At 33.7% G+C, this 25,390-nt stretch overlaps 6 protein-coding genes and 1 non-coding gene across 21 annotated transcripts; 2 read left to right on the forward strand and 5 right to left on the reverse strand.

The window, feature by feature from the left end:
• Positions 1-171: 171 nt before the first annotated feature.
• Positions 172-4,543, forward strand: LOC111304623 (uncharacterized). Its single transcript, XM_089749725.1, has 11 exons — positions 172-369; positions 451-850; positions 1,142-1,247; positions 1,363-1,423; positions 1,527-1,822; positions 1,903-2,042; positions 2,486-2,560; positions 2,969-3,059; positions 3,447-3,650; positions 3,961-4,005; positions 4,080-4,543. Exons 2-11 carry the CDS (start codon positions 638-640, stop codon positions 4,163-4,165), a joined length of 1,317 nt encoding a protein of 438 aa, XP_089605851.1. The 5' UTR covers positions 172-369; positions 451-637; the 3' UTR covers positions 4,166-4,543.
• A 333-nt stretch (positions 4,544-4,876) lies between these two features.
• On the reverse strand, positions 4,877-6,924 carry LOC111306357 (methylsterol monooxygenase 1-1-like). Of its 2 annotated transcripts, none has more exons than XM_089749726.1 (4): positions 6,414-6,924; positions 5,839-6,164; positions 5,619-5,761; positions 4,877-5,482 (listed from the first exon to the last, which is right to left on the reverse strand). In XM_089749726.1, the coding sequence occupies exons 1-4, from the start codon at positions 6,741-6,743 to the stop codon at positions 5,403-5,405; spliced, it is 879 nt and encodes a 292-aa protein (XP_089605852.1). In that variant the 5' UTR covers positions 6,744-6,924; the 3' UTR covers positions 4,877-5,402. The 2 variants fall into 2 exon arrangements, with proteins under 2 accessions (XP_089605852.1, XP_022759984.2); XM_022904249.2 differs by having other exon boundaries at positions 5,614-5,761.
• On the reverse strand, positions 4,931-5,003 carry TRNAK-CUU (transfer RNA lysine (anticodon CUU)). Its single transcript has one exon. It is a non-coding gene; the product is annotated as a tRNA-Lys (tRNA).
• Positions 6,925-10,533: 3,609 nt separating the features above from the next.
• On the reverse strand, positions 10,534-13,487 carry LOC111304626 (glutathione S-transferase zeta class-like). Its single transcript, XM_022901364.2, has 10 exons — positions 13,348-13,487; positions 13,117-13,210; positions 12,769-12,825; positions 12,597-12,682; positions 12,358-12,429; positions 12,204-12,257; positions 12,043-12,118; positions 11,745-11,806; positions 11,267-11,326; positions 10,534-10,936 (listed from the first exon to the last, which is right to left on the reverse strand). Exons 1-10 carry the CDS (start codon positions 13,354-13,356, stop codon positions 10,838-10,840), a joined length of 669 nt encoding a protein of 222 aa, XP_022757099.2. The 5' UTR covers positions 13,357-13,487; the 3' UTR covers positions 10,534-10,837.
• On the reverse strand, positions 13,445-18,902 carry KU80 (Ku80 family protein). 12 transcript variants are annotated; one of them, XM_089750271.1, is made up of 13 exons: positions 18,721-18,883; positions 18,390-18,482; positions 18,200-18,251; positions 17,908-18,039; positions 17,139-17,542; positions 16,323-16,609; positions 16,008-16,203; positions 15,688-15,894; positions 15,079-15,246; positions 14,584-14,991; positions 14,275-14,405; positions 14,073-14,188; positions 13,445-13,573 (listed from the first exon to the last, which is right to left on the reverse strand). In XM_089750271.1, the coding sequence occupies exons 1-12, from the start codon at positions 18,733-18,735 to the stop codon at positions 14,122-14,124; spliced, it is 2,160 nt and encodes a 719-aa protein (XP_089606397.1). In that variant the 5' UTR covers positions 18,736-18,883; the 3' UTR covers positions 13,445-13,573; positions 14,073-14,121. The 12 variants fall into 12 exon arrangements, with proteins under 12 accessions (XP_089606397.1, XP_089606395.1, XP_089606398.1 ...); XM_089750269.1 differs by having other exon boundaries at positions 13,455-13,588; XM_089750272.1 differs by having other exon boundaries at positions 13,455-13,588; positions 14,073-14,185; positions 18,721-18,878.
• A 1,469-nt stretch (positions 18,903-20,371) lies between these two features.
• Positions 20,372-23,186, reverse strand: LOC111304627 (proteasome subunit beta type-1-like). Its single transcript, XM_022901365.2, has 7 exons — positions 23,045-23,186; positions 22,837-22,944; positions 21,998-22,079; positions 21,632-21,761; positions 21,402-21,544; positions 21,231-21,317; positions 20,372-20,733 (listed from the first exon to the last, which is right to left on the reverse strand). Exons 1-7 carry the CDS (start codon positions 23,089-23,091, stop codon positions 20,659-20,661), a joined length of 672 nt encoding a protein of 223 aa, XP_022757100.1. The 5' UTR covers positions 23,092-23,186; the 3' UTR covers positions 20,372-20,658.
• A 565-nt stretch (positions 23,187-23,751) lies between these two features.
• LOC111305907 (protein cornichon homolog 4-like) lies at positions 23,752-25,344 on the forward strand. Of its 3 annotated transcripts, none has more exons than XR_016331366.1 (5): positions 23,752-24,110; positions 24,235-24,416; positions 24,506-24,628; positions 24,725-24,862; positions 24,971-25,344. XR_016331366.1 is itself a non-coding variant. In XM_089750493.1 (5 exons), exons 1-4 carry the CDS (start codon positions 24,039-24,041, stop codon positions 24,756-24,758), a joined length of 411 nt encoding a protein of 136 aa, XP_089606619.1. In that variant the 5' UTR covers positions 23,752-24,038; the 3' UTR covers positions 24,759-24,768; positions 24,971-25,344. The 3 variants fall into 3 exon arrangements, 2 of the variants coding, with proteins under 2 accessions (XP_089606619.1, XP_022759508.1); XM_089750493.1 differs by having other exon boundaries at positions 24,725-24,768; XM_022903773.2 differs by lacking the exon at positions 24,971-25,344 and having other exon boundaries at positions 24,725-24,913.
• Positions 25,345-25,390: the final 46 nt, after the last annotated feature.

The raw sequence follows: 25,390 nt of genomic DNA on the forward strand, positions 1-25,390 counted from the left end.
TATTTCATTTTCTACCCTGGTGAAAAGTGTCTACAGTTTTAATGTTCTCATTGGAAGTATTTGTTGGGCATGTCATCTTGCAGGTAGAGTAACGTCTGCAGTCCGGACAACCAGAATGTGGCTGGGCCACACACATTAAATTTGTTTTACACAGTTGAGTCCTTCTATGATGAAATGCAATTTGGCTGGCTATATTGCCAAATGCATCCCTTTGGACCCCTTCCCCGCCTGAGTCTCCTCATTCCTTCAACTAAAATAAAACAATTCAGGTACAGGAAAAAAACCACGTTCACAAAAAAAAAGGATGGGCTTGAAGTGTTGGGCTTTTAAGGATGGGTTTCTATTTTTTGTTTGTTTTTGGTGAATAAGGTATGGGCTTCTTTAAACTTTATTTTTATAATACAAAGGATGATTTGTTCATTTTTTTATTCAAGAGCTTTTGTTTTTCAGTGCACACTGCATACGGAACACCCAAGCATCCAAATCCATATTCCCAGGGCGAAACGAATACCACAAACTCGACACCTCCCCTGCTATTTCCACTTCCCAAGGCTTCGATTCCTCCCACTGTAATCGCTATCTTTTTTTTATCCAAAACAAAAAAGAAAAAAAAACTGTTGTATTTCCTCCCTTGCCAATGGATCCAGTTCTTTTAGTTGCGGTGCTTTCAGTTGTCCTTGGAGCTGTGATCGCATTCATTTTCTTCAAAAGCTACCTTCTCAAACAAAGATCGGAAGTCCAGACCATTGCGAAACCGGAGCTCCATTCGGATTCCAAAAAGCCTTCAAAGCCGCCTCAACCCATCTCTAAAAAGTCTCACTCTAAATCTCACTCTCATGCCTCTGATAAGGTATTCCCCCCTTCTTATTCCTCTTCTGTTTGATTGCGTATCAAAATTAGAAAGGGATACGAACAAAACTTGAGGTTTCGTTTCTTAATTTTACTTCCCATGATTTTTAAATAAATATTCCCCAAAACAAAAAACAAAAGTGAATTATCAAAGCAGTTAGCACCTCGGAATTTTGGGATTTTTTTTGGTGATATTCTAATATTTTTAGGGTTTAGTCGGGTGATTTTAGCACTTATTTCTTAAAAAAAATATAGAAATTGACTAAAATTTGCTTTTATTTATGTAATGTAGGATCAAAACAAGCGTCATCATCCATTGGATTTGAATACTCTTAAAGGTCATGCGGATTCGGTCACAGGGCTGTGTTTCTCTTCCGACGGTCGTAATTTGGCAACAGGTAATTGAGTCTTATTTTCTCCTTTGTTGGTGATGTCATTTAATAGTAAAACTTTTATATATTTAGATTCATGGGATCTTTCATTCTTAAATTTGTTTCTCATGTTTCTGGACAGCTTGTGCTGATGGAATGGTGAGGGTGTATAAGCTGGAAGATGCTTCGAGTAAAAGTTTCAAGTACATAGTGATGACTTTAGTAGAGACCGTTTGTGAATTCTTTCTTTTTTTTTTTTTTTTTTGCTTGTCTCTTTTAATTTTATTTTGTGCGACTGTTTTGCAGGTTTTTAAGAATTAATCTGCCTGCTGGAGGTCATCCAATAGCTGTTGCATTTTCTGATGATGCATCTTCTGTAGTTGTGGCTTCTCAGACTCTGACTGGTTGTTCCTTGTATATGTATGGGGAAGAAAAACCAAAACCTAATAATGAATCCAAGCAGCAGACGAAGCTTCCTCTTCCCCAAATTAAGTGGGAACATCACAAAATCCACGAGAAACAAGCAATCCTGACCTTAACTGGATCTACTGCAAGTTATGGAACTGCAGATGGGAGTACCATTATTGCCTCTTGTTCTGAAGGTATATGGTAACGGTCTATCCACATCAGACAACATATACTTATTTGGATATAATTTAAGTAACTCTTTGTTACTTCACAGGTACTGATATCATACTGTGGCATGGAAGAACTGGAAAAGTTTTAGGGCATGTGGACACTAATCAGTTAAAAAATAATATGGCCACTATATCACCAAATGGCCGTTTTCTTGCTGCTGCAGCCTTTACAGCGGATGTAAAGGTTGGATCTTTAAGTTCCCTTGTATTTGTAACACAATAGCAAGACTGTGATCAATATGTGGAAATTCTAAAGTTTGCATCTTAATACTTGAAATTGTTTATCACTGCCATTTTGCTAAACTCTCGAATTAAGATTCTGTCACCATGAACATGATGAGATTAACATAATCACACAGTGCATTACAGAATTCAGTTGTGCATTTATGTGTTGGCAGATATTGGATATTAAGCAGTACTTGGTAGAAATGACCATACTAGTTTCTTTGAATTTACATATACAGATAGTATGGGCATGAATGTGCTGCATATATAATAAAATCATATAGAAGTGAAGTGAGATTCCATCCTATATTTTGGTTCATAGGTACAGAAAAGCATTAAGTTACTCCGTGTTTTATCTTACATGTTCATTATCGTGCTCAGTATTAGTATTTGCTTTGGCAGGTGTGGGAGATTGTATATTCCAAGGATGGTTCAGTCAAGGAGGTTTCAAAAGTTATGCAGCTTAAAGGGCACAAGGCATGTGATTTCACCCATAATCCTAAAGCTTATTTGCTATCTTTCAATGAGTTCATATTGTTCAATTGTATCTTTTCTGTCATGTCACAAGTTGCAATACGTTCTGTTAGAGGTTTTCAGAACATTTATGACAATTTATATTGGAGAATGAGTGCCAAAATGTTACGAAGTCCTATGTTTATGGTACTTAGTATTGATGAAAATTCCTGCTTTTGTTTGAATTATTTTATCCAAACAGAGAATGATTTTTTACTCATTTGGTTTTTATTGACTAATGTATCTCTTTTCTTTTCTTTTTTTTTTTTTTTTTGTGGCATATTTGGAAGTAATAGCTTTAAGACCTTACTTGAAATTCCTATTTGTTTCTAACTTCTTCATTTTTTGTGTTTCTTTTTCTTAAATGTCCAGAGTGCAGTGAGTTGGTTATGCTTTTCTCCAAACTCAGAGCAAATTATTACAGCATCCAAGGATGGTTCAATAAGAATTTGGAACATCAATGGTCGGTGTGCATCCCTTTGTTTTTCTCCCTCTTTTACATGCACATGCACATACTGGCTTCCATACAAAAAAAAAAAAAAAATCAATTTATGAAGGTTATTTTCTTTTCCACTTCCAACCTCTTTCTTCTCCAAGCCTAACATTACAAAAGGGTTAGAGGGGGGATGGGAGGTGGAAGAGGAATTTAGTAATAATATTCTCCATAAATTTGAAAGGCATGACTAGTTTTTAGAAGAAGATTTTGTGGTTGGGAAGATTTTCCTTTCTAATAAAAAGTTAATTTGCAAATTCTTATGCCTAAGATGAGCTTGTTTGATAGCTATTTCTGTTTCTTGTATTGGTAGTCATTATTTTGTGCCTGCTGACTGTTCTAAATGCTTTTTTGAAGTTCGATATCATCTTGATGAGGATCCAAAAACCCTGAAGGTTTTTCCAATACCACTTCATGATTCAAGTGGTTCTACTTTGCACTATGATCGTCTCAGTTTATCCCCTGATGGAAAGATACTGGCAACAACTCATGGTTCAACATTGCAGTGGCTATGCGTGGAAACAGGAAAGGTTTTGCATACAGCTGAAAAGGCCCATGATGGTACATCACCGTGCAGTAAATTTTTATTTTGCCTACATCAATACCATATTCTGACATACAAATCTATAGAAATGATGTCATGCCTAAGTATTCTGGTTTTTGGTTTTGGACATACATAGTTTAATTACATGGTGCTAATGCTTTATGGTTCAACATTGCAGTGGCTATGCCCTATGGTGCTTACCCTCCCCCCTCCTCTTTCTTTCTTTTTAAACACTTTAGTGCCCCACTACTGTTTTGTATGATTGATTGATATTGATTAGGAAATGCTATTTGTGATCCTGGCATTGACCTCAGTTTTATGCTGCAGCTGATATTACATGGATTTCATGGTCACCTAAGACTATACCACTAGGTAAAACTTATTTTCCACTTGTGTGAGTTATCTGCAGTTGATTATATCTCTTACTATTACATATTGTTTTATAGGAAATGAACAAGTGGTGGTTCTGGCCACGGCAAGTGTGGACAAGAAAGTGAAGTTGTGGGCAGCACCATCAGTAAATTCTTCGTAAGCAAATTCTTACATTCACTGTCATGGAGCCCAGGCATAATAATTGTGGATGCACTTTAGATCTGCTCAACAGTCCTAACTTCAATAGTGTTAAAAACTTAATGAGTGAACATAGGTAGCTCTTGCGGAAAAAGGTGGGGATGCTTGTAGGTAGGATTGGAGCAGATAAAGAGGAATCGTTCATATATTTGCTTTTATAGTCTTGTGTTACTGAAAATTTGCTTCAAGAGTCTTATACGATATGGCTATATGTTTGTTTCTCTTTCTTTAGTTTATCTTTTTTCTTTTTTTTCGATGACACACGATTAGCATGAATTATTAAATTTTCTTTTAATGAGAAATGTTTTGCTTCCTTTTAAGTGGAAGATTATCTGTATAATACTTTGTGAAGGATGATATAGTAGACTGTGGGCTGTGGATATCCGCAAGATCTAATTCTAATGAGGCCGAAAAATTGGCCCGCAACATGGAAAACTTTTGGCAGAGCTGCTGGTACTACGTCCCTGCCCATAGGCTGATGTTGATGAGGCGTTCAAAATTAAAAAACGACGCCCACCGTGGGGCTCGAACCCAGGACCACAAGGTTAAGAGCCTTGCGCTATACTAATACTAGACTGTGGGCTGTGGATATCCGCAAGATCTAATTCTAATGAGGCCGAACAATTGGCCCGCAACATGGAAAACTTTTGGTAGTGCTACTGGTAGCCTGGTACTACGTCCCTGCCCATTGGCTGATGTTGATGAGTCGTTCAGAATTAAAAAACGACGCCCACCGTGGGGCTCGAACCCACGACCACAAGGTTAAGAGCCTTGCGCTCTACCGACTGAGCTAGACGGGCTTTTGATGGTGAGTTCTGGATGTATCATTGTGGACATATAAAGAAAAAAGGTAAATACGATGGATTCCGTTCCCGAGTCGCGACTCCATATATAGGTAATAACTTCATATAACATGTTTGGAAGAACAAGAATCTGTTTTTAAAAAAAAATTCAAGCGGTATGTGGGCAAGATCGATCTTAATTTTACTCATGAAATCACAACGGCTACTCTAACTTTAAGTCTTACGAAATATGTTGGCTGCCACTTCTCCACTTACCCTTTAATTACACAGTAAAAATTAGATACTACTACTATGTATCATCAATATCTGAAATTTGCCAACTTTAATTTGACTAAACATTATTTCATTTGTTCTGCACTAACACATAAAATACTTGCAATTCCAAATTTTTATTTATTAACAATTTGCTGACAATTGCAAACTATGCATCGTGGTTATGGAGCCTTTTCTAGGGCTTGCTTGTGATGGCGGTATCCCTGCTTAGTCAAGAGAAGAAGAAGTCAAAATTATTTTATCTATATCTCAAAATTTCAATATTATATATACTATTAATATAAGTAAACAGAAAAAGAAGCCGAAGTAAATGTTAATTAATTTGTATGCAAACCTTACTGGTTCCATAAATAAAATCGCAGTAGGTGAAAACCGAAGCAAAATTGCTTTGACTTCGTCCTCCAATATAGTGATGATAATCATGGTACTCAGCACCTACATAAAACGGTATGTATTTGGTCGGACTCCATGGAAACTCATACCTGCATTATCATTAATTGGTGCACAATATAAACAATTTAAATTTAAATATAAAATGTAAAATCAATGATTAATTTACCCATTGTGTGCTTCAATTGCCTCGACAAGGCGCAAACTGGTCCAAAGCCAGAGTGTGATCATGTGGCAAGGAACCATTGCTGGACCAAGAAACGTTGGAATACTAAAAATAAAAAATTCTGCCCAGTGGGTGTAAAGAGCTGTAAATCCAAATGAAGCCTTGTATTCATGGTGCATATAGTGGATTTTCTGGTAGCCGCATTTACTATGGAGCAGTTGCCGATGAAGCCAGTAGCTGGCATAGTCCTCTATAAGAAAGTAAACTATCAACTGGCTTAAAATCTCCCACATTGATGGCAATGGCAAACTTGTATGGATCCCTACCCACTGCATAACACCAAGAAACCACCTCAAATTAACCAAATTCTACTACTCAAATTTGGAATTATAATTCATTCGTTAGTTGATCGCCTGAAAAAAAAAAAAAAAAAAAACAATATTTTCTAGTCCTAAAGCAGGTAAAAAGTAAGTTTTATAAAAAAAACAACAACAAAGATCCTGTCCTGGCATAAGAGAAAGCTGTCCCCTGTCTGTCGCCACCAATCTTTGGTTAGGACTTAGGAGTTAGGACTATACCTTAACGACTGGGAAGGAAAGGAACTGAAGAGGACCCAACACAAAAATCAACATCTTCATAACATGTTTATAACATTTAAACATATCGGAGAATGATGTTTTGACGTTTGGTTGAATCTTGAACTTGGCCATTTTCTTTGACTGATTCAGCTCCATGAATGCACAGGGGAGAGGAACCAAGGAAAAGACCACGATCATGAAAAGACTATTGTGACTGTAAAGAAGGAAGTCAGATTTCTCAGCTGAATAATTGTACCATAGTTTCTCTGCCAGCGTAAGATTTCTTCCTACACCCAACGCTGCTTCTTCAAGGCTTTGATAAGGAAGCATTTTCACTACTCTACCTATACAAAGATATATCTAAATATATATCCAGAAGAAATTTCATATATAGTGAGAAAAAAGGCGACATGTATCAAGGAAGGAATGGGCTGCTTTGAAGTAAGACAAAAAGATAAATCTTTCCAAGTGAGAGATTGCAAAAGATTTATGGTATTACGAAACTTGCATGTTTTACTTTTTCTCCTTTCGGAAAGATGCTATGAATATGTTGAGATATATATTTTCAACAAACTCAAATTGGTCAATTAAATGTGTTGAAATGGTTATGGTATAAAATTAATCAAATAAATAATTTGAATTAATTTTTTAGATTAAATATTGAGATATATTTTGAATTAGCTATAAATTTTTATTATATAACATTTAGAATTTTAATATTCAATTGGCAATGAAACTTTGACTTAGTGATAAATAGGAAAATCTAAAACTCTATGGTTTTAAATTAAAGTATCACTATATTTGAGTTTAGTTTAATTTTATGTTAGATTTGTCAAATTATATTTATTATTGTGATTGTAACTTATAATAGGATAGATTGGAGGGTCTTTCAAGAGGTTGGGAGTTAGACCATTCATAGTTTAATTTAATTTTATGTTATATTTGTCAAATTGTATTTTAATATTGTGATTGTAACTTATAATAGGATGGATTGGGGGGTTTTTCAAGAGGTTGGAAGTTAGAACGTTCATATAAGTTTGTGGCCTAAAAGATGGCTTATATGTGGGTGGATAAGATCGTTAAGTAGTTGGCTAGTATGGTTAAGATATGGTGTTATTTATAGTGGGGTAGTATGTGAGATAGATTGGTGGTGGATAGGGTTAATAGTTTCGGAATTGTTGTCTTTCAAAACCTACAGCTTGAGTTATAGTTTTTTTTTTTTTAGGTGTTTTTTTAATGGAAGATTCTTCTCCTTCCAACTTATTATTATTGATGGCAATTTAAATGATTTCGCTGGAGATCACCATAATGGTGAAATTTTTTGTTGCATTTTCTATCATCTTTTCATAATAAAAAGATTTCAAAGTATTTACAAAAAGCACCATATTCTTGTTCTCAGTCAAAGGTAGAGTCTTTTTCTCAATAAAAGGTGGCTGAATTTATGTAACTATATCCTTCCATCTCTAGACATACTTCTTAAATGACTTCGATCATCTTTTTTTCTATATTTTGCAAGGAAAGACAATTAAGAACTAGATCTATTATATGTCAATATTGACTAATGAAATCATAGGCTAGCTCCCTAAGGAGTAAATATAGGTCATGTCTAGCTGGACATACTATCTCACTTGAGAGCCAATAAGGCTATCTTGAAATATAAGCATCAAAAGCTTTTCATTACTAGTATAGGTAATCATTTTGTGACAATACATGATAATATGAGTTATCAAACATTTTGTACTATTGTATTTCTCAAAATCCTAAACTTTGAATTTTGAAGGAATAACAACATTTATGACTAAACAGAGCTCAACAACATCCATTAAACCATAAAAAGCTATTCTCTCCACTACTCGCAACATTTCCTCAAGTATATTCATTTTTTAGTCAACTTTTGAGTCCTCTAACGGCTCAACCATTTTTAATTTCAATTTTTTTTTTCTTTTAAGTCATCCAAATCAGGGATTTGAATGGTTCTAAGGCCTTCTCTCTAAAGACTGGCTTAACATAACTTTGGAAATGACCTTATACAATAATATATTGCATTCCTATATTAGTGTACGGATAGGTCCCAGGAAAATTTGCTTGTGCCCCTTAAGAAGGTTGGCCTTAATAAGGGCTTAACTTGAAGGGTATAGAAAATCAATTACATCTTACATAAGGCGCTGTGGTTGACTTGGAACTTCTTCCACCCCTTTCCTTTATTTAGCTTATTTAGGGTTTTCAGGATTTTATCGAATTCTTTTTGAGCTCTTTTTGAATTTTTTTTTTCAATTTTATCAAAACAATTTGAGTTTTCCTATTCCATCTATCTTACTCGAACTTTTTTTGATCCATCATGTCTTAATTACCTCAAATAATTTAGTTTTTTTATTTGAAATTATTAAAATTTGAGTTTGATTACTAAAATTAATAATTTAATATTTTATTAGCACAAATATTGACACTTGACATCTTTTAATAAGGATTTTTGGAATGGAAACCAAATGGATGGATAAATGGAAAAGTTTGACTGAATATAAATATTAAATCAAAAGAAAATTTTGGTTGATTATTCCATATATATAACTAGCTTTCTAGAAAATGACATTTGTAAAAATAGTAGCATAAATTCAGTTGCCATTAAATTAATGGTTTAATTGAAAATAATAAGACAAGAGCGTGATGTACAAAAGAAAAACCTAATACTCTACGTTTTGTTTCTTTTATAATTGAAGTTTGAAACAATCAAACAAAGATAAAATTAACTTGCACGCTGCAACAGTATGAGAGTTTTCTCGTTTGACCAATATAAGAAAAAACAAAAAATTTTTTTGGTGTTTCGCGTTAATGAAAAATTATAGTAATGATTTTTTTTTTCTAACTTGAAAAATTCAAACAATTGAAGAAGAGCCTTGGGCGTTTAAATTTTTTTTTTCTTTCGTTTAGGTTGCAAAAATATTGACCGATTATAGCGATTAGAAGTCGGTCACATCCTTACGCATTTGGAATTTTTATTTCTTTTGTTTAGGTTACAAGAATTTTGACCGGTTGTAACGATTAGAAGTCGGTCGCATGATTTCTTAATAAATAATTAAATTTATAATTTTAATTATCAAAATTTGAATTTTACAATTTGATTTTTGCTTATAATTGGGAATTCTATGATATGATGAAGACCTCTGTTTTCGTACAATGTTAGTATTGATTCTCCTTCGTGTGATTGGATGCTGGATCGCTTGCATTTTACTTTAATTTTTAAATCTACTTTGAAATTAAGTTACGATTCATTTGTCGGGTTGACCTGAAGTTTCACGGTGCAGCAATGGTATCTTCCTTGTTGGAATGGAACACGGGATTTTGATAAAAATGTGCAATTATGAAATAATTATTTTTATTTGATCTAATCAAAACAATATTAAATTTTAATTTCTGTCATAGATTTCAACGATCGAATGTCAACGCTCACTAAAAATGCTTTCTAGCATACACTGCACTGATTGCCTATTGATTCTATAAAATTCCATTGCCAGCCGCAGGCTACTAAAATTTACTTAATTCGTCATAATATGATTGTACTTAAAACGCCGCAATCTGAAAATAATAAAATAAAAATAATTAAATTTATATTTTAAATTTATTGAATTTTTAAAAAAAATGAATACATAAATTAAAGCATGACTTCTATATTTTTACCTCTTCGACAACTTTAAAATGTATGATATTCAACATTAAAATTATTTTTTTTTATAAAATTGATGTTTTATAATTTTAAATGTAAAAAAAAAAACCATAAATACAAATTAATTTTAAAATAAAAATAATATTATAAAATATTTTTAAATTATAATAAAATGTTTAATATAATACATAAGTTTCAAAAACTTTTAATATAATACTTATATTATAAATTTGTTAAATAATTCAGTACTTGAAAAATTATTTATCCACCACATGTAAATTAATCACATTAAAAATAAATATCATATTAATTAATAAATTTAAAATTTAAATATCACATTAAAAATTTTTAAAATTTAAATATCACATTAAATATTTTACTGTAAATCAATTCATTTGTAACATTAACTCTTTAAAATATAAAAGTAAAATAAAATATAAAAAAAAATAGACAAAGAAGGAGTACCAATTTACAAGGTGGATTAAAAGAAGAAACATGTGAAAGGACCCAAAGTCTGGCGGGAGAGCATTCATCGGATATGCAGCTTACTTGTGTTTATATAAACTTTTTTAGTTTGACCCTTTCAATACTGCTGATTTAGATTTTAGACAACATAGACACATTTACCTTTTGATATCTCAGGGGTTTTCTGTAGCTTAAAAAATCTTAGAATAGTAACTTAAAACAAATAGCAGAAACAGTATAGTCTTTGAAGATTTTAGACTTCTCAGCATTAAGCTGTGGTTGTAACTACTCACCAAAATTACTGCACAGCATCAGGTTGTCTTTCAGGGGAGGCAGCTACGAATTCCGGTAATGCCTTTTGAGATTCATATATCCTACTTAAAGTAGGGAACTTGGACTGCATAAACCAGTATAAATGTTTATTTTTCGCATATGCAAAGAAAATACACTGAACATACATCAAGCAGTTATTTCCCTGACATGCCACATATCATACTGAAATATCCTTAAGCTGAGGTAAGTATGTCAGGTATCAGTAATTGAATCTTGTTAAAAGAGGGTGAGATTAGAAAAGAAGAGAAGGTTGAAAAATATGTGCAGAAACATCTGTTCATGTTCGTGTAACAAACATTTGTTCATGAAGCATGAAAGTGGCATTTAAATGCGATTAATCATAACCTAAGGAAAACAAAATAAAGATGAGGATAAACAAGAAAGACTACTTTACCATTTCAATCTTAAACCGTTCTGTAGCCACAGCAATCTGAGGTGCCATAAATACATCAGCCTGCAAATGACAAAGCCAGATTGTTGATAAAGGGATAAAAAGGATGGGAAGAATAACAGTCTAAAACTAAAAATAAAGCATCAAAACTAAAGTCAAATGATCATGAACTCACAGAGTATAAGTACATATGTGAGAGAGAGAAAGAAAAGAACTTCAAGAAAGAGTAACTTACAAGAACCAAAAAGAAACAACTTCTAGTAATATAAAATTAGCATTGTAGAATGTAAAAGTTCATCAAGGACTAAGCCAAGATGGATATTGTCTTGATCAAATAATTTTCTTGGAGGTTTGTAGAATGGTAATACATCCCTTATTTGAGGCTCTAATATCAACTAAATTAAGTTCCCACCAGAAGTTTACGTCAATTTGCACAAACTCATCAAATATGAAGAGGAGAGAAAAAAACTCTAAAATATACCATGTACACTTCTTCTCCTGTGGCATATTTGCCAACAAAATCTTTCAGCAGTTTCTCCAGAGCTGCAAAACAGGGGTAAAAGAGTTCATGCAAGTACCACTAAGCAAGCTGTATTAAGTCAATATTTTGCAAATTTCAATCATTAGTTAGATGTTTTGCATGTATAATATGAACTGTGGCTTCAAGAGCCCCAGTCCATACTAAATCTCACATACACAAATGAAAGTTAAATCATCAAGATACTACGTTACAGTTTTAAGAATTAGACAAATGAAATTAAAAATGAAGAATCACTTACCAAGGAAACCTTTTTCAATGCTAGTTTGAACAAATAGGAGTCGCTCTTGTGGGCCAACTTTTTCCTCAAGATATTTCTAAGAAAAATGAAGGAGGCTATCACACATTGGATTAAAATATAAATACATCAGCAACAATGAGTCTATATATAACAGAATATACCAGAATTGACAGCATATGAAGAGGCTGTATGCTAGAGCTGATAATACTGGCAACCTGTGGATGACAAAGTAGTCAGTAAAGTAGCAGAAGAAAGTCATCAAAATCTCAATACAGACTTCCAAATAAGATAGAAGCCAATTAACAAGAAACTTACCTGAAGATTCAGAGCTTTTTGCTGACAATCAGCTGGTAAGAGAGCTCTTTGAGGATATTTTTCTTCCAAATACTAAGCAAGAATTACAACAATAACTTCAGCTCAAATGTAGAACAATGGAGACCTAAGTAAAACCATCTTAAACCATAAAGTCAAAGCAACGATAACATGAAGACCATAGCAAATTGTACCCTTTAAACGGAAACTATTCCTGTTAAAATCAAGCAATCAATACTAACAATCAAGATTGCATATGAATCGGATACAACAATGTCACCGTCAACTAGAACCGGAACAAAATGGAGAGGGTTCAACTTCTCAAACTCTGCAACAAAAACATAATTTTATTGGATTTTCACTCTACATATTAGTAAATAATAGGACTCATCTCACTCTCTTCTTTGAGTTCACCTGGAGTAAACTGCTCTCCTTTTGGAAGGTTCACAGCTTTGTACTCATATGAAATCCCTACAAATCCACAAAAACACATACCCCTTTGATCAAAACACGCTTGAAAACCGGAAAATTATTGTTTCAACCAAAAAAAAAAAAGTTCATAATCCAGAAATTACTGAAAAACATAGTTAAATTTAGAGCGAATGTTGGGGGTAACCACAAAATCAGGGACAAAATCGGATTAGAAGATTGCATCAAATTGAGAAAGTAAAAAGAGAATGAAATGATTAATCAATTTCAAAGAGAAATGTTAATGAGAAAGAAATCAAATAGGAGCAAAGGAATGTGATAAAACTTATCAACCTTTGAGGTTCAACGCGAAGCGAACACGCCATGAGCAGGAGCTCTGCCAGTATGAATATAAAACGAGCTTTGAAGACACCTCGCCACCATCTTTCTGCGAACAAAAAAAAAAAAAAAGTTTCAAGTTAAAGCATCTCAAACCAGGCTTTCTCTTTCAGGAAAGTTTTGGTTTGGAAGCCAAATTTTTGGAATTTGGGGATCAATAAAAATAATATGCTCTTAAAATCATACGGCTGCCATTGGCTTTCGAGTTTCAACTGAGCTTGGTATGGTTGGAGCTTCAGAATTCAAAAGGGTGGTTGGTGACGCTTGAAATAAAGCGACCAGCCACCTGACCTAAAAGCTGTGGGCGTGTCCTCACGAGCCCAAATTTTAGTTGCGGTGAATACTTTAGATATGTCACGCCAGCAAAGATTTTCTTTTAAACAAAGCCCACCAGTCCACGACCCAAGAGTTTCTTTTGTTTTCTCATCTCAAACAAATCGAAAAAGATCAATCACTTTTCAGCTGAGAATTATAATAAAAAAAAAGTTTCATTACTATTTTATTTTATTTTATTTTAATTAACCATTAACCATTGCAAATATGAAAAATCCCAACGTGAGACTTGGCTGCGTTTGTCCAAAAGCAAAGAATTTAGGAAGGAAATACTTTCTTTATTCTTTTTCGATGTCCATAAGATATACCACTAGTATTAAGTTTCATTTACGGTCCCTTCCCTGATTTTTCTCCAAATGTTTTCTTGGAGGCTTTCACAAACCAAGAAGAAAAATAAAGAAAAAATAAAGGAAAATTTTTGTATATAACGGCACAGATTTTGAACAATCAAGACAGAAATTAGGAACTTCCTGAGTCTGGGTAAGAAAAATGGAGAAAATAAACTCAAAGATATCCTGCCTGGAATTTAGATGTTATAAATGTACATAGTTTATAACAAAAGAAAGTCTGATGCTTACTGCAAATAACCTGAGAACCAACTACAAGAAATACAAATGTAAGACAACTCTAATCCTTGGGTTCTGGCTTTATTTTATCCAAAAAGCTTCTCGCCTCATCGTCTGTAAAATTACTGCTAAAAAAAAACAAAATTAGATGGCTTATAAGAAAAACAAAATAACAAAAGTAATAAGGCGTTCAAAGAATGCATGGACATAGAACCTGTCAACAGCTTCAGACTTAGAGATTAAAGTGACATCCATGGATGCAAGAAGTTTAGGGAAAGTACTGATTTCTTTCTCCTGACAATACCGGTAAAGGTACCGCATCAAATTGTTGTACGGTCCTGGTTCCTGCAGAGGAAAATGTTTACTGTAAAATAGGACCAATGGCTTGTGTAGTGAACAAAGTCTACATAATGAAAGAAAATGCTAACTTTTCATCTCTATTATTGACTTGTTGGAGACTATGCTATCTTAGCAATGCTAACCTTCAGATATAATTCGTAAAGATTTAAGAAGATTATCATACCATCAAGCAAAAGCACCTAAACCCACATAATAAATTTAGGAAGAAGCAACAACAGAAGCAAAGGGAGGGAGAAGGAGATACTTGCTCAAGGATGCAACCCTTACGAAGAGCAATTATGCATTCCACTGCTACAAGATAATTATCTCCTCCATGAGAGTTAGTCAGTAAGCTGAGTATTTTATCTCTCATTTCCCTGATTGCTTTCCCAACCCATTCTGGGTTATCTCTACGTGTCATCATGACTTCAAAATCTTGAACTGGAGTTAAATCTCCAATTTTCTCAATTTTAACTACAGGTTCCTGTTCAATGGAGTCTACAGCTCGAGCATCAGATACATTTGCATTACCATCTTCCCCATTTGAGCCAGATGGTTTCTCAGGCAACAACTGCCTCGCTGACTTCTTCAGCTGAAAACAGATCACAGTTAATACCAAAATACACAAGTACAAAAATATATAAATTCCATCATTTTAAAGCAGTTAGATAGAATTGACCTTTGAATTTTCCTTGAGTTCAAAGTGTTTACATAATGAGTCCAAAACAGACTTGTTTTCAAAATCAAGCTCCAGATCAGGTTCGGTAATCCTCTTTAGAGTTTCATCAAGCGGAGGTACAGCTGCATCCGGTTGCTTTGATTTCAACTCTAGATGATGATAGAAACGCTGGCAATGCAAAACCTTCACTGTCAGAAACAATCATGGAATTTTAAACGTTACTTAGTCCCAACTCTAATAATTTCATATCCCTGCCACCTTTCAGAGGCCTGTGGCCAGCTTCTATGCTATCTAATCACACAATAACTCAAATATAGCATTTAGGGGCTAACTAGGTGCTGGAGACCATGGCACCTATGCAAACTCCTGACTGTAGTGGCTCACTTATTATTATCTCTTTCTCTGAACAACATAAAGAAAACCTTTTGTACTTCTACGATAACCATGTAGCCATTTGCACTAATGAGTACATCACAAGGAATTCTTCAGTTTGTTGTGTAGCAGAAAGTATTAAAAGAATCCAGCAAGCATAGGATACAAAATCAGAAAATAAAAACAATCACAATAACATACTAAGTGCAAACACACAATAAATGCATATTTGAGTACCTCTAGAACAGGATTTGGGGTGAACTCGGGCAACAATGCTTCCTCTTCTCCTGATGGAGCAAGGTTAAGCATTTGCACAAATTCATCTGCTGCCATTTGCTGCTGTTCATTAGGTAGCCATGAAGCAGGAAAACTGTTGAAAGAGGGGAACTGATATTCACGAACGTCCTCAATAAAAGGAAGTACATTGAAGTAAAATGAATCAGGCTGCAAAGAAAAATAAGAGAGCATCACAAGTTTCACTGAGGGAACCATAAAGCACGGATGTGTAAGTAACAAATTCAAGTGTAAGATGCAGTGAAAAAGAGATAAAAACCTACAATTTTATTATTTTGTGAAATGTTTGGTGTCAAGACCCCCACAACAACATTTTGCTGTCCCTGTCTCCAAACGCATCGCAAGATTGCAACCTTATTCATTTCCTTCATTGCTCTTGCTATAGCAGAAACTGCGAGAATGGCTCTTGTATTGCCCGGTTCAGCAATAAAAAGATAGACATCTTTCATGTAGTAGTGTCTTAGATTAATAAGCCAGGAAGGACAGGGATAAAAACAATAGAATAAATAATCTTTTGGATCAAATTTAATCAGAGTATATAATTATATTCATCCCAGATAGAGCAACTTTAAATTTACCGTATTATGTTTGAAGCATCAGTAAATCCCAGAAGCTTTACACCCTTTTCTGGTTTGAACTTGACAGCATCCCGTTCAGCATCTGATATAGGAACTACTTGAGGTCCATAACGGTAGCCTTTAATCCTTTGCTCTGGTGGTACAACTGTACTGGAATCATCAACACTTTTGTACTCATAATCAACCATGACTTGATGTGTTGCAAACTTGCTAGTTGAAGGTGCCTTTTCTGAGTATTTCTTCAGAGTTGGAAACTTCTCCTCTTGTGTTTTTTTATAAACCCAAACCTGCGTGTCATTAATAGTTACATCAGTATTCTTTTCACAAAAGCTAATGAGAACCTAACATGAAGAAACTCCTAACAGCTTCATATGGTATGTTAATTAATTATATGCACTTTACCCAGTTAATTACAAAGCCTACATGCTGGGTATTCATTGATTTATTCGCTTAAAATCACCTATTTATTCTTAAAAGAACAAGCACCATCTCTCCATGTCCATGCATATGAGCATCACATAAAGTATAATAATAATTGTCATGACACAAATGTGTAGGAAGTATATAAGTATATATTAAAAAGAATTACAACAAGGTTAATGATATTTGATGCATATGAGATACATGAACAACATAGCCAACAACAACTAGTGGTATCAAAACTTCTAAGGAAAAGGTTTATTCTAATGGATCCAAATTATCAGGTTTTCCATGAAACTGAAATTAAAAAATAAAGCCAGGGAGGAGATCAGTAAAAGAATGTAATTCAAGTGTATATGATTGACAACTTCATCTGCAACAGGCTTATAGTCTCACCTTAATTTTCATCTGCTGACTGAGCTCAAGATGACCTCTGAACACTGTTACAGGAGTTACTCTTCGGGTTTTAAGTGCTCCCAGCAATGAAATTGGACTATCAACATACACAGTCCGTGAACGGGTTTTCTTTGAAAATATACTCAAGAGACGATCATTCTCATCCATTATTCTCTTATTAGCATCCTGACTTAACATTCCTCTCACGACAATACTTTCCATTTTCATACCTTGTGCAGTCATCTGCACAGCGAGCGTCCCAACCTGATCTTCTTTGCTTCCTTCCAAAGAGTCCTTTGTAGGATGGATTGCATTAGTAATAAGGCACAGGCGTTTCTTTCCTTTGTATATGCCTTTATATTTCTTTATCAGCATATCCATCCCCACAACAATTGCATCAAGAACTACGAAAGCTAAGGCTTAAAATAGCATTTGCCACAAAAACAATTGTTTCACAAAGTTACTTTTAGCTATATATAACTAAAAAGCACCAAAATTCTATCAAAATAATAACATAAGACTTGAGTCTAGAAATTTTTGTGTTCATAATGAATAAGGCCATCAATTTTAGACAATAATACTAATTCTATCCAAAACATATGGCCTGAGATATTGCATGAACAAATAATTTTCTATAAGAAAGAAATCTCAGTTAAAAAGAAGGAAAATTAATTTTTAAAAAAAGTGCAGCAGTAGGCAGTAGGCAGTAGCAGTTCTATACTTTTTTCAGATTAGATCATCTAGCGTAATCAAGAAAATTAACGGATACAATCACCATCCACTGTTCCTCGAGGCAGTTTTTTTAGAGTGTCAATAAGATCTCCATCAACAACTTTGATATCTTGTAACACTACAATATTTTCATATCCACCCACTTCGTCCATAAGCTCGTTGTTAGTTTCTGTAGATTCCAGGGAACACCATCAAAATAATGCTACAATGACATTTGATTAAAGAAAAAAAAAAGGTTTGCACAAAAACTTTGATACAGAGGCAAGCATTAATTCGCCAAAATTACTCCTAAAGTTACTCTAATTCATTAAAAAAAATGTAAGAGGTACCTTCAGTTCCAAATACTACCACACCCACTTCATCATCTTTGTTGAAAATAAGCTGTGTAGACAAAAGGCAATCGGAAATGATTTTTGCTTAAATTTTCTGTTACAAGATTTACAACAAAGTATAAAATCTCATAATAATTTGCAAAAAGAGTGTGGGTTCATTAAATGAAAATCGATTTCAAAGCAATACCTTCTTCTCCACTAACATGGAGCAGACTTTTTCAACTTCTGGAAGAACGCCGTGCATTGATGGACCGACATCGAGTAACAATACTAATTTCTCCTGTTCCAAAATAATTCAAACTTCAATTACTTAAAAAGAAATAGAAACCCTAAAACCTAAACGGACAAATATCGCTGCAAATAAGCCAAAACAATGAATGTTGAAAACGATTAGCGAAAAAAAGAATGTAGCCAAGAAATGTTAACATGCGGTATCCTGAATTTAGAAGAAAAAAATATTTTTAAATGTAGAAAAAATAAAAAATGTTTGAAAGAGATTTTAAGGAGTGGCATTTCACCTTGTTTCGAGCCATTGAAGATCCAGCGAACCAGCCAGGCTAGCCAAGAAGAGATTGAGGGAAGAAGGAGAGGTAAAGCTTATGGCGGAAGCTAGAATTTGAAAGAAGAAGAAAATGGGATAGGTTTTTATAGTGTTTGAAATTTGTTGACTATTTCTGGCTTTTCTTCTCCCTGCCCGGGGTCAGCAAGTTTTGCCCAAGTACACAATGGTCTGTTATTAATTTTTGGTCTGAACAAATCTAGATTTTTAAAAATTTTATCTCACTTTTTTAATTCATTTGCAAAGAATATTATGTTTTTAAATTTTTTTCAAATTTATAATTTTTAAAAATTTTATCAACATACATATTTTCTAATTTAATATTCAATTAGTAACATTCTTATCACTTGTTATTGATTGTTTACGTATGATTTTTTTTTTTTTACTGTTACTGAAATGAAAGTATAAGTCATTGGAGTCACTTTCATGAGTCTTATAATTGGATTAAGCCAGCCCAATAAGGAATGTGCTAAGGTCCATCTAACGATTTGAGTAGGCTTCCATAAACACTTCCGTATCATCCCAAAAAATTATTATTGCAAACTGACATTTTACATTTTATAAATTATAGTACTAGATTTAGATATATAAATTTGATTTAGTGAAATTTTCGACAAAATGTTTAAATTGAAGCAACCATGTTATTCTATTTTTCCATGGCCATTGGGCTGGTGGTGAATAACTGAATATATCCACCATCCCAAAAAAAATTGTGTTGCACAATAAATTTTTTTTTTTTTAAGCCGTATCATGGAGGGCGTAATAGGAAAAGGTCGAGACTTGAGAAGTGGCAATGGAAGAGCTTCTTCAAGTGGTAAAACTTCGAAACAGATTATAGAAATTACTTGCGCTCAGTCCATGGTAGTCAATGCTCGTTAGAAGTGACTAGGCCTAAAAATCTGTTTTGCATATCGCAGATAAAATCAACGAAACCAGACAAACATACTCCCAAAATTGTGGAGAAGAAAGACAATAATGTGTTTGTGGAATACTAAAGCACCATATTAGGGGTAATTTTAACTTCTTCATCACCAAACAAAACGAACACAACATGCGAATTAGCTTAACTGATCTACCTTTTTTTTCTAACCAGTTTGTGGATGATGTCGAGTTCTGGTTCCCATCGGGAAAGAATCTAATTGTGGTGTATCGATCGGCTTCACGGATTGGGAACTTTGATTTTGATGTCAACAGAAAAAGAATCAAAATAAAGTTCTCATATATCTCTTCATCTTTTCGAAGCTCGATCGCAAAATAACTAATAATACTACCGTGTTTTCCTTGCAGGCATTGCTTGTGGAGTTAGACGAGAGAGGACGGGCTTCAGAAGAAACCTTTTGAAGAGCCCCCATATGCTCATTTAACCGATCAGGCTACCAGGGGAAAACAACGTTGTAATTTTAATTTTGTTTCAGAGGTCAGATTTGTCATATCACAGAATTGGCCCGTAGCCTTGCAGAGCCTCATGCTTTTGAAATAAAGCATAGACACATAATTTTCTATTTATTATGTTTCCATAATTTAAAGAGATTATACCAATTGCATCACCATACCCTCGCATTGCAACAATTGGGTTTTGGACAGCATATCATTATCTAATATGCCAAACATGTTCAAAGGTGAAATGACATTTCTGTTAATTTGAACGCCAAAGAGTAGTCATGCGTCATGCCATCCATGAAACATTATCCAAGTCTATTTTTTCCTAACAGCAGATAAATTCAGATAAAGTCAACAGCACGATTTAAGCATCATCATAGTCTGAATCACGAAAATAGTTGAATACAAGCATCAGGCAAATTAATACCAGAACCATGGTAAAAGTAAAACGACCATTCCATCAATTCTAGTATTCCACTTCTGTAAGAGATGCATCCATGATCAGAGTAGAAATCAATCAATCTTTCCGGAGATCCATGTAGTCCCGCCGAATCCCATCAGCATTTATGACAATGATTTCCAGTTTGTCTCCCTGTTTATCCATGACAAATTTTTTAAAAAAAAAGTTAGAGATGGAATTGACATTATTAGTAAGATTCAAAACCACAAGTACTAGGTAAACTTGTCCAAAGCCAAAGCGCTAGGGAGGCGAAATTTATTATCAGTGGGTAACATGAAGGCAACAAAGGAGTTCATCTATTATCCGAGAAACTTAGGATCAGCACCTTGTGCAGACAATAATGGAATGCTTTCAAATTCTCTATAAATTAAACATGCCTCAAGCCCACAGCATATCTGACCAAAATAAGCTCAAACTTGATGCTCCTTTATTAAAAATCAATAAACAGAATTCTCAAGAAGGATCTAACTGAAATCTTCGAAGCATAAGAAAGGGATTAATACAAGAAGACATGAGGGAATGAAATAAATTAAAAGCAGACTTGGTTCGAGACATGGTTGTAATTGATACTGCTGTTCCAGAATTCAAAAACATCCAACTTTATAGAAACTAAATAAAATAGAACTCACAGTGTATATGTCTCTCTCAGATGCCGATGCAAAAACAGTTTTTACCAAATCAACAGCCTCAGCCTCTGCAAGTGGAGTAACGGCATCCTGCAACAAGCCATGAGTTTCAGATGAAAAAATGCATACGGTAAAAGGAATCAAAACATAAAATATCCAAAATTAGGACCATACCTGGGCAGGCAACAGGAGAGGGCTGGGAGATTTCAGTTGGTTATCCAAGAAAGGCATGATAAGCGTTGAACCAGAACCTTGAGAGCTGTATCCAACCTTCTCAAAGGAACCAACAGCATCATATGTGAAGACACAACCCTTTCCTGATGGTTTAATATAAGACTATACAATTAGTATTCATAATAAACAGAAAGGCTTAAAACTAGCAACAAAGGCTCAAAGCAGATTACCTTCATTATCAAGGCCACCCAAAACATTAAAAGAATAATAAGGAAAGAAGCGCTTGTAATAAAGGGTGTTGGACAGCAGTTGAGCCATTGCAGGGCAGCTCATTTGCTTGTTGTGCTGATGCTGATAAATCTGTACTTGGAGAAGCACCATTAGAATTATAAAATTACTATATTAGCTGTAATAGGTGTTTACAAGCATTACTGATCATTATTTCATTCATAAATTTCTAAGCTAAATCAAAATTAAAGAAATGCCTTGTCTTTTGAAATTATTGTACTACTGTTTTTAATGCAAAAAGTCAAGTGAAGACAACATTCATGTTCAAAACGAATGTTTCGTCATATCTTTGAAAGTTGAAACCTTACCAAGTGCCTAGCTGCCAGATGCTTTTGTAAAGCCTTCACGTCAGCTTGAAATCCCGAGGATGCCATAACACATTTATCAGCTCTGCAATGTTAAAGTAAGAGACCCTAATGATAACCCAGAAGAAGAAAGAAAGAAAAAAGCCGAAAAACTTCAAGTCAATCGTTAGAGACTATCTCATTAACACTTACTTTAAAACAATATGATGAAACAACTAAAGTGCTATTGTTTAAGTATTAACTGTCATCTTCCAAAGATGCATACCACATATCTTGGTCTAACTGGCGAGAATGAATGAACTATACCAGATTTTTTCTTTACTTTCTCAACCATTTGGTTATGAAAACATGTACATTGCTTCCCCTTAGAGTACCATAACAATAACAATATCACTCAAACAGCTATTAAACACATGACGATAGCTTGTTGGAAAACTTGCCCACTTCTATACCCTATTTTAACTGGAAATTAAATCAAGTACTGAATCATTTCAACTATTGGAAGCAAAACTACTTTAAACATTCCATGACCAACTATCTTTTCTAGCAAATTTCACAAAACTTCTTAATTTCTCCAAAAACCGTCAAATTCCTTCTATTCAATGTATCAGCCAGTTCTAAAAGACTAAAACTTGACATTCCTGTTAATTAGGACTTAAAAAATCTTATCTGCTATAAAAAAAAAAAAAAAAAACCCTTTAGTGCTTCTTTCTGTGACTAAAAAAAATTGAAAGACTGATGAAAGTATTAGGCACTTTCTACTCCAAAGCTCAATTACTTTCAATCAATTTTCTTGTTAACTTTGCCATAATAAAAACAAAGGATTTGATAATAGGACATACAGTTTACAGATTTTGGAATAGTCGCGGGTGAGGATATTATAACCCGTCGACATCCGAGTGTCAGCAGCGATTACACAGTAATCAGCGCCGGCGATCGCAACGCAAGATCTGCAATTTACAAATAATAATAATAATAACATCAATAAACAACGACATCGAACAGCAAAAAAAAAAAAAAAGGTTTTAGGTTGATAGAAAAAAAAAATACCCTCCATTGTTATCGTAAGGAGACCAGTTAGCTTGCTGCTTCGTCATGGTGAAAGGAGCAGAGAAAGACTTAGGTCTGATTGTTAATTTGAGAGAGAAATCTTGTAACTTACTTCCGCAGATTTGGTTTTAGCTTCACGAACAAGAAAAAAAAAGAAAGGCTGGAAGTTTTATATGAGTTTGGGTCGGGTTTTAGGCCTATCTAGCCCAAACCCAAACCCGATGGACTAATAAATAAATATTACTAGTTATATGGGAAAATTGCATTGAAGTCCTCCAATTTTGAGCCTAATTCACCACAAGGACATTCTAGTTTGGAGAATGTACAACTCGCACCAATGCTACCAACGGCGGTGAGAAATGTTGTAAATTTACCTAAATACCCATAAATATGTCTAGTTTTTACAAATAAAACAATAGTATTAGTATAATTTTAGTATTTGGTTTCATGAATAATTTAACTAAAATATAAAGTCAAGCATATAATATACGTAAAAAGAAAATAAAAAGCTTTTTTATCCCATTGGACACCATCAATGCTATTTAAATTAATTATTGTTTAAATTATTTATCTTCTGTCATTCTTAAAAATAATTGATTTTTTTTGTTTGTTTGTTTGTATGTACCAAATGCTTGATGAGATAATAAAGAAAAAAAAAAATTGTGAGATGTAAAGTCACAACAAAAAGGGCGATAACGGATTTGGAATCTACAATTTTTAAGAAAGAGTTAACAGGAAAAAAGTTTATTTAAATGCTTAATTAGAATTTACCCTAATTACATAGCCAATTAGAAATAGAAAAATGGTAGAACAGTATTTCTTCTTAGCTCTCATTCGCAATTCTCAACCAATATCAACAGCCCCATTTGGCGGCATGGAAATTGATTCCGAATAACCTTAAATAAAAATTAAAAAATAATTAAAAAAAAAAAAACCAAATAAAACAGAGCAAAAATACAGAGATTGAGATTTGAGAGGAAGAGAGAAGAAGGCCATGGCATATCTCTTCGGATGGCTCCTGACCTTCTTCTTCCTTATATCTCTTCTCGCCATTATAAGTTATCAGGTCAATATTTTTTTTTCTTTAATTTTGAATCTAATTTTTGTCGTTTTAATCGCAATAAACCTTAATCCTCCTTTATAATTTTAATTGTTAATAATTATTGGATAATGACATTTTTTGCATGCAGCTGATGTGTTTTGCTGATTTGGAATTTGATTACATTAATCCTTACGATTCGGCGGCACGGATAAACATGGTCGCGATGCCGGAATTTGTAATTCAAGCTGTTTTTTGCTTGGTCTGTTTAACGACAGGACCTTCTTTTATGTGTTTCCTGTCTCTTCCATATTTGTACTATAATTTCAGATTGTAAGTTTTTTTTATTATTTTTTCTTAAAATATCGTCAATGATTTTTTTTTTATTGGATCAGATATGATATTTGTAATTGAATGAACAGGTATAGAAGGAGAAGGCACTTGGTTGATGTAACTGAGATCTATAATCAGCTGAATTGGGAAAAGAAGCAAAGACTTGTGAAACTTGGCTATCTTATAATCCTTTTAGTTATTTTTATAGTTTGGTAATTAATGTGACAAATGACAAATGATTTTTGGTTAAATTACATTTTGGGTTTTTTTTTTTTTTTAATCGAGTCCCTTTCTTAAATCTGTTTCAGGTTGCTTTGGACTGTAGGAAATGATGATTATTAAACAGGCTTTGGTGAATACTGCCTTTGTTTACCAACTGGGAGTTCTTATTTACTTTCTGCAATTTTCCTTTTGAATTAAGGTGTACAATGGTATTGAGCAATAATGTATGAGAACTGGATCATAACTCATAATACAATTAGACATTTTGCTACAAATTTGTGATTTTTTTTTTCTCCCAGCCATTGCTTACAATTTGTTCTGGGCATGTTCAGGTTTTTTCATCAGCTGACTCAGTGGTGGATCAAGCTCAGGCCTCTGTATTCTTAAACAGAAAATCCCAATGCACTGAATCAAAAGCTTTCCTCGAGCCAATCTTCATAGGAAATATGCATGGAGTAATACCATGTTAACAATTCCTGAGATAAAGATGACATTGTCTTAAAGGCATTTGTAGAATACTGTTACTTGAGAATCATAGTACTCCATGTGAACAACTAGCACTTAGTCAATTATCTTAATTTGTTTATTTTAGGGTAAACCACATGTACATTTCTCAATTTGTTCGTTTGCAATCCTGCCGTTTGATTGAGCAAATAACATGTAACACCCGACACAAATATGATTTTGAGCACTTATTGATTTTAAGTCCTCCCAATCCTTGTGAGAAGATGAACAAAAATAAATAAATATAT

This window comes from Durio zibethinus, chromosome 21 (assembly GCF_047325235.1).
Source record: "Durio zibethinus cultivar Kanyao isolate XHJ-2024 chromosome 21, ASM4732523v1, whole genome shotgun sequence".
NCBI lineage: Eukaryota > Viridiplantae > Streptophyta > Magnoliopsida > Malvales > Malvaceae > Durio > Durio zibethinus.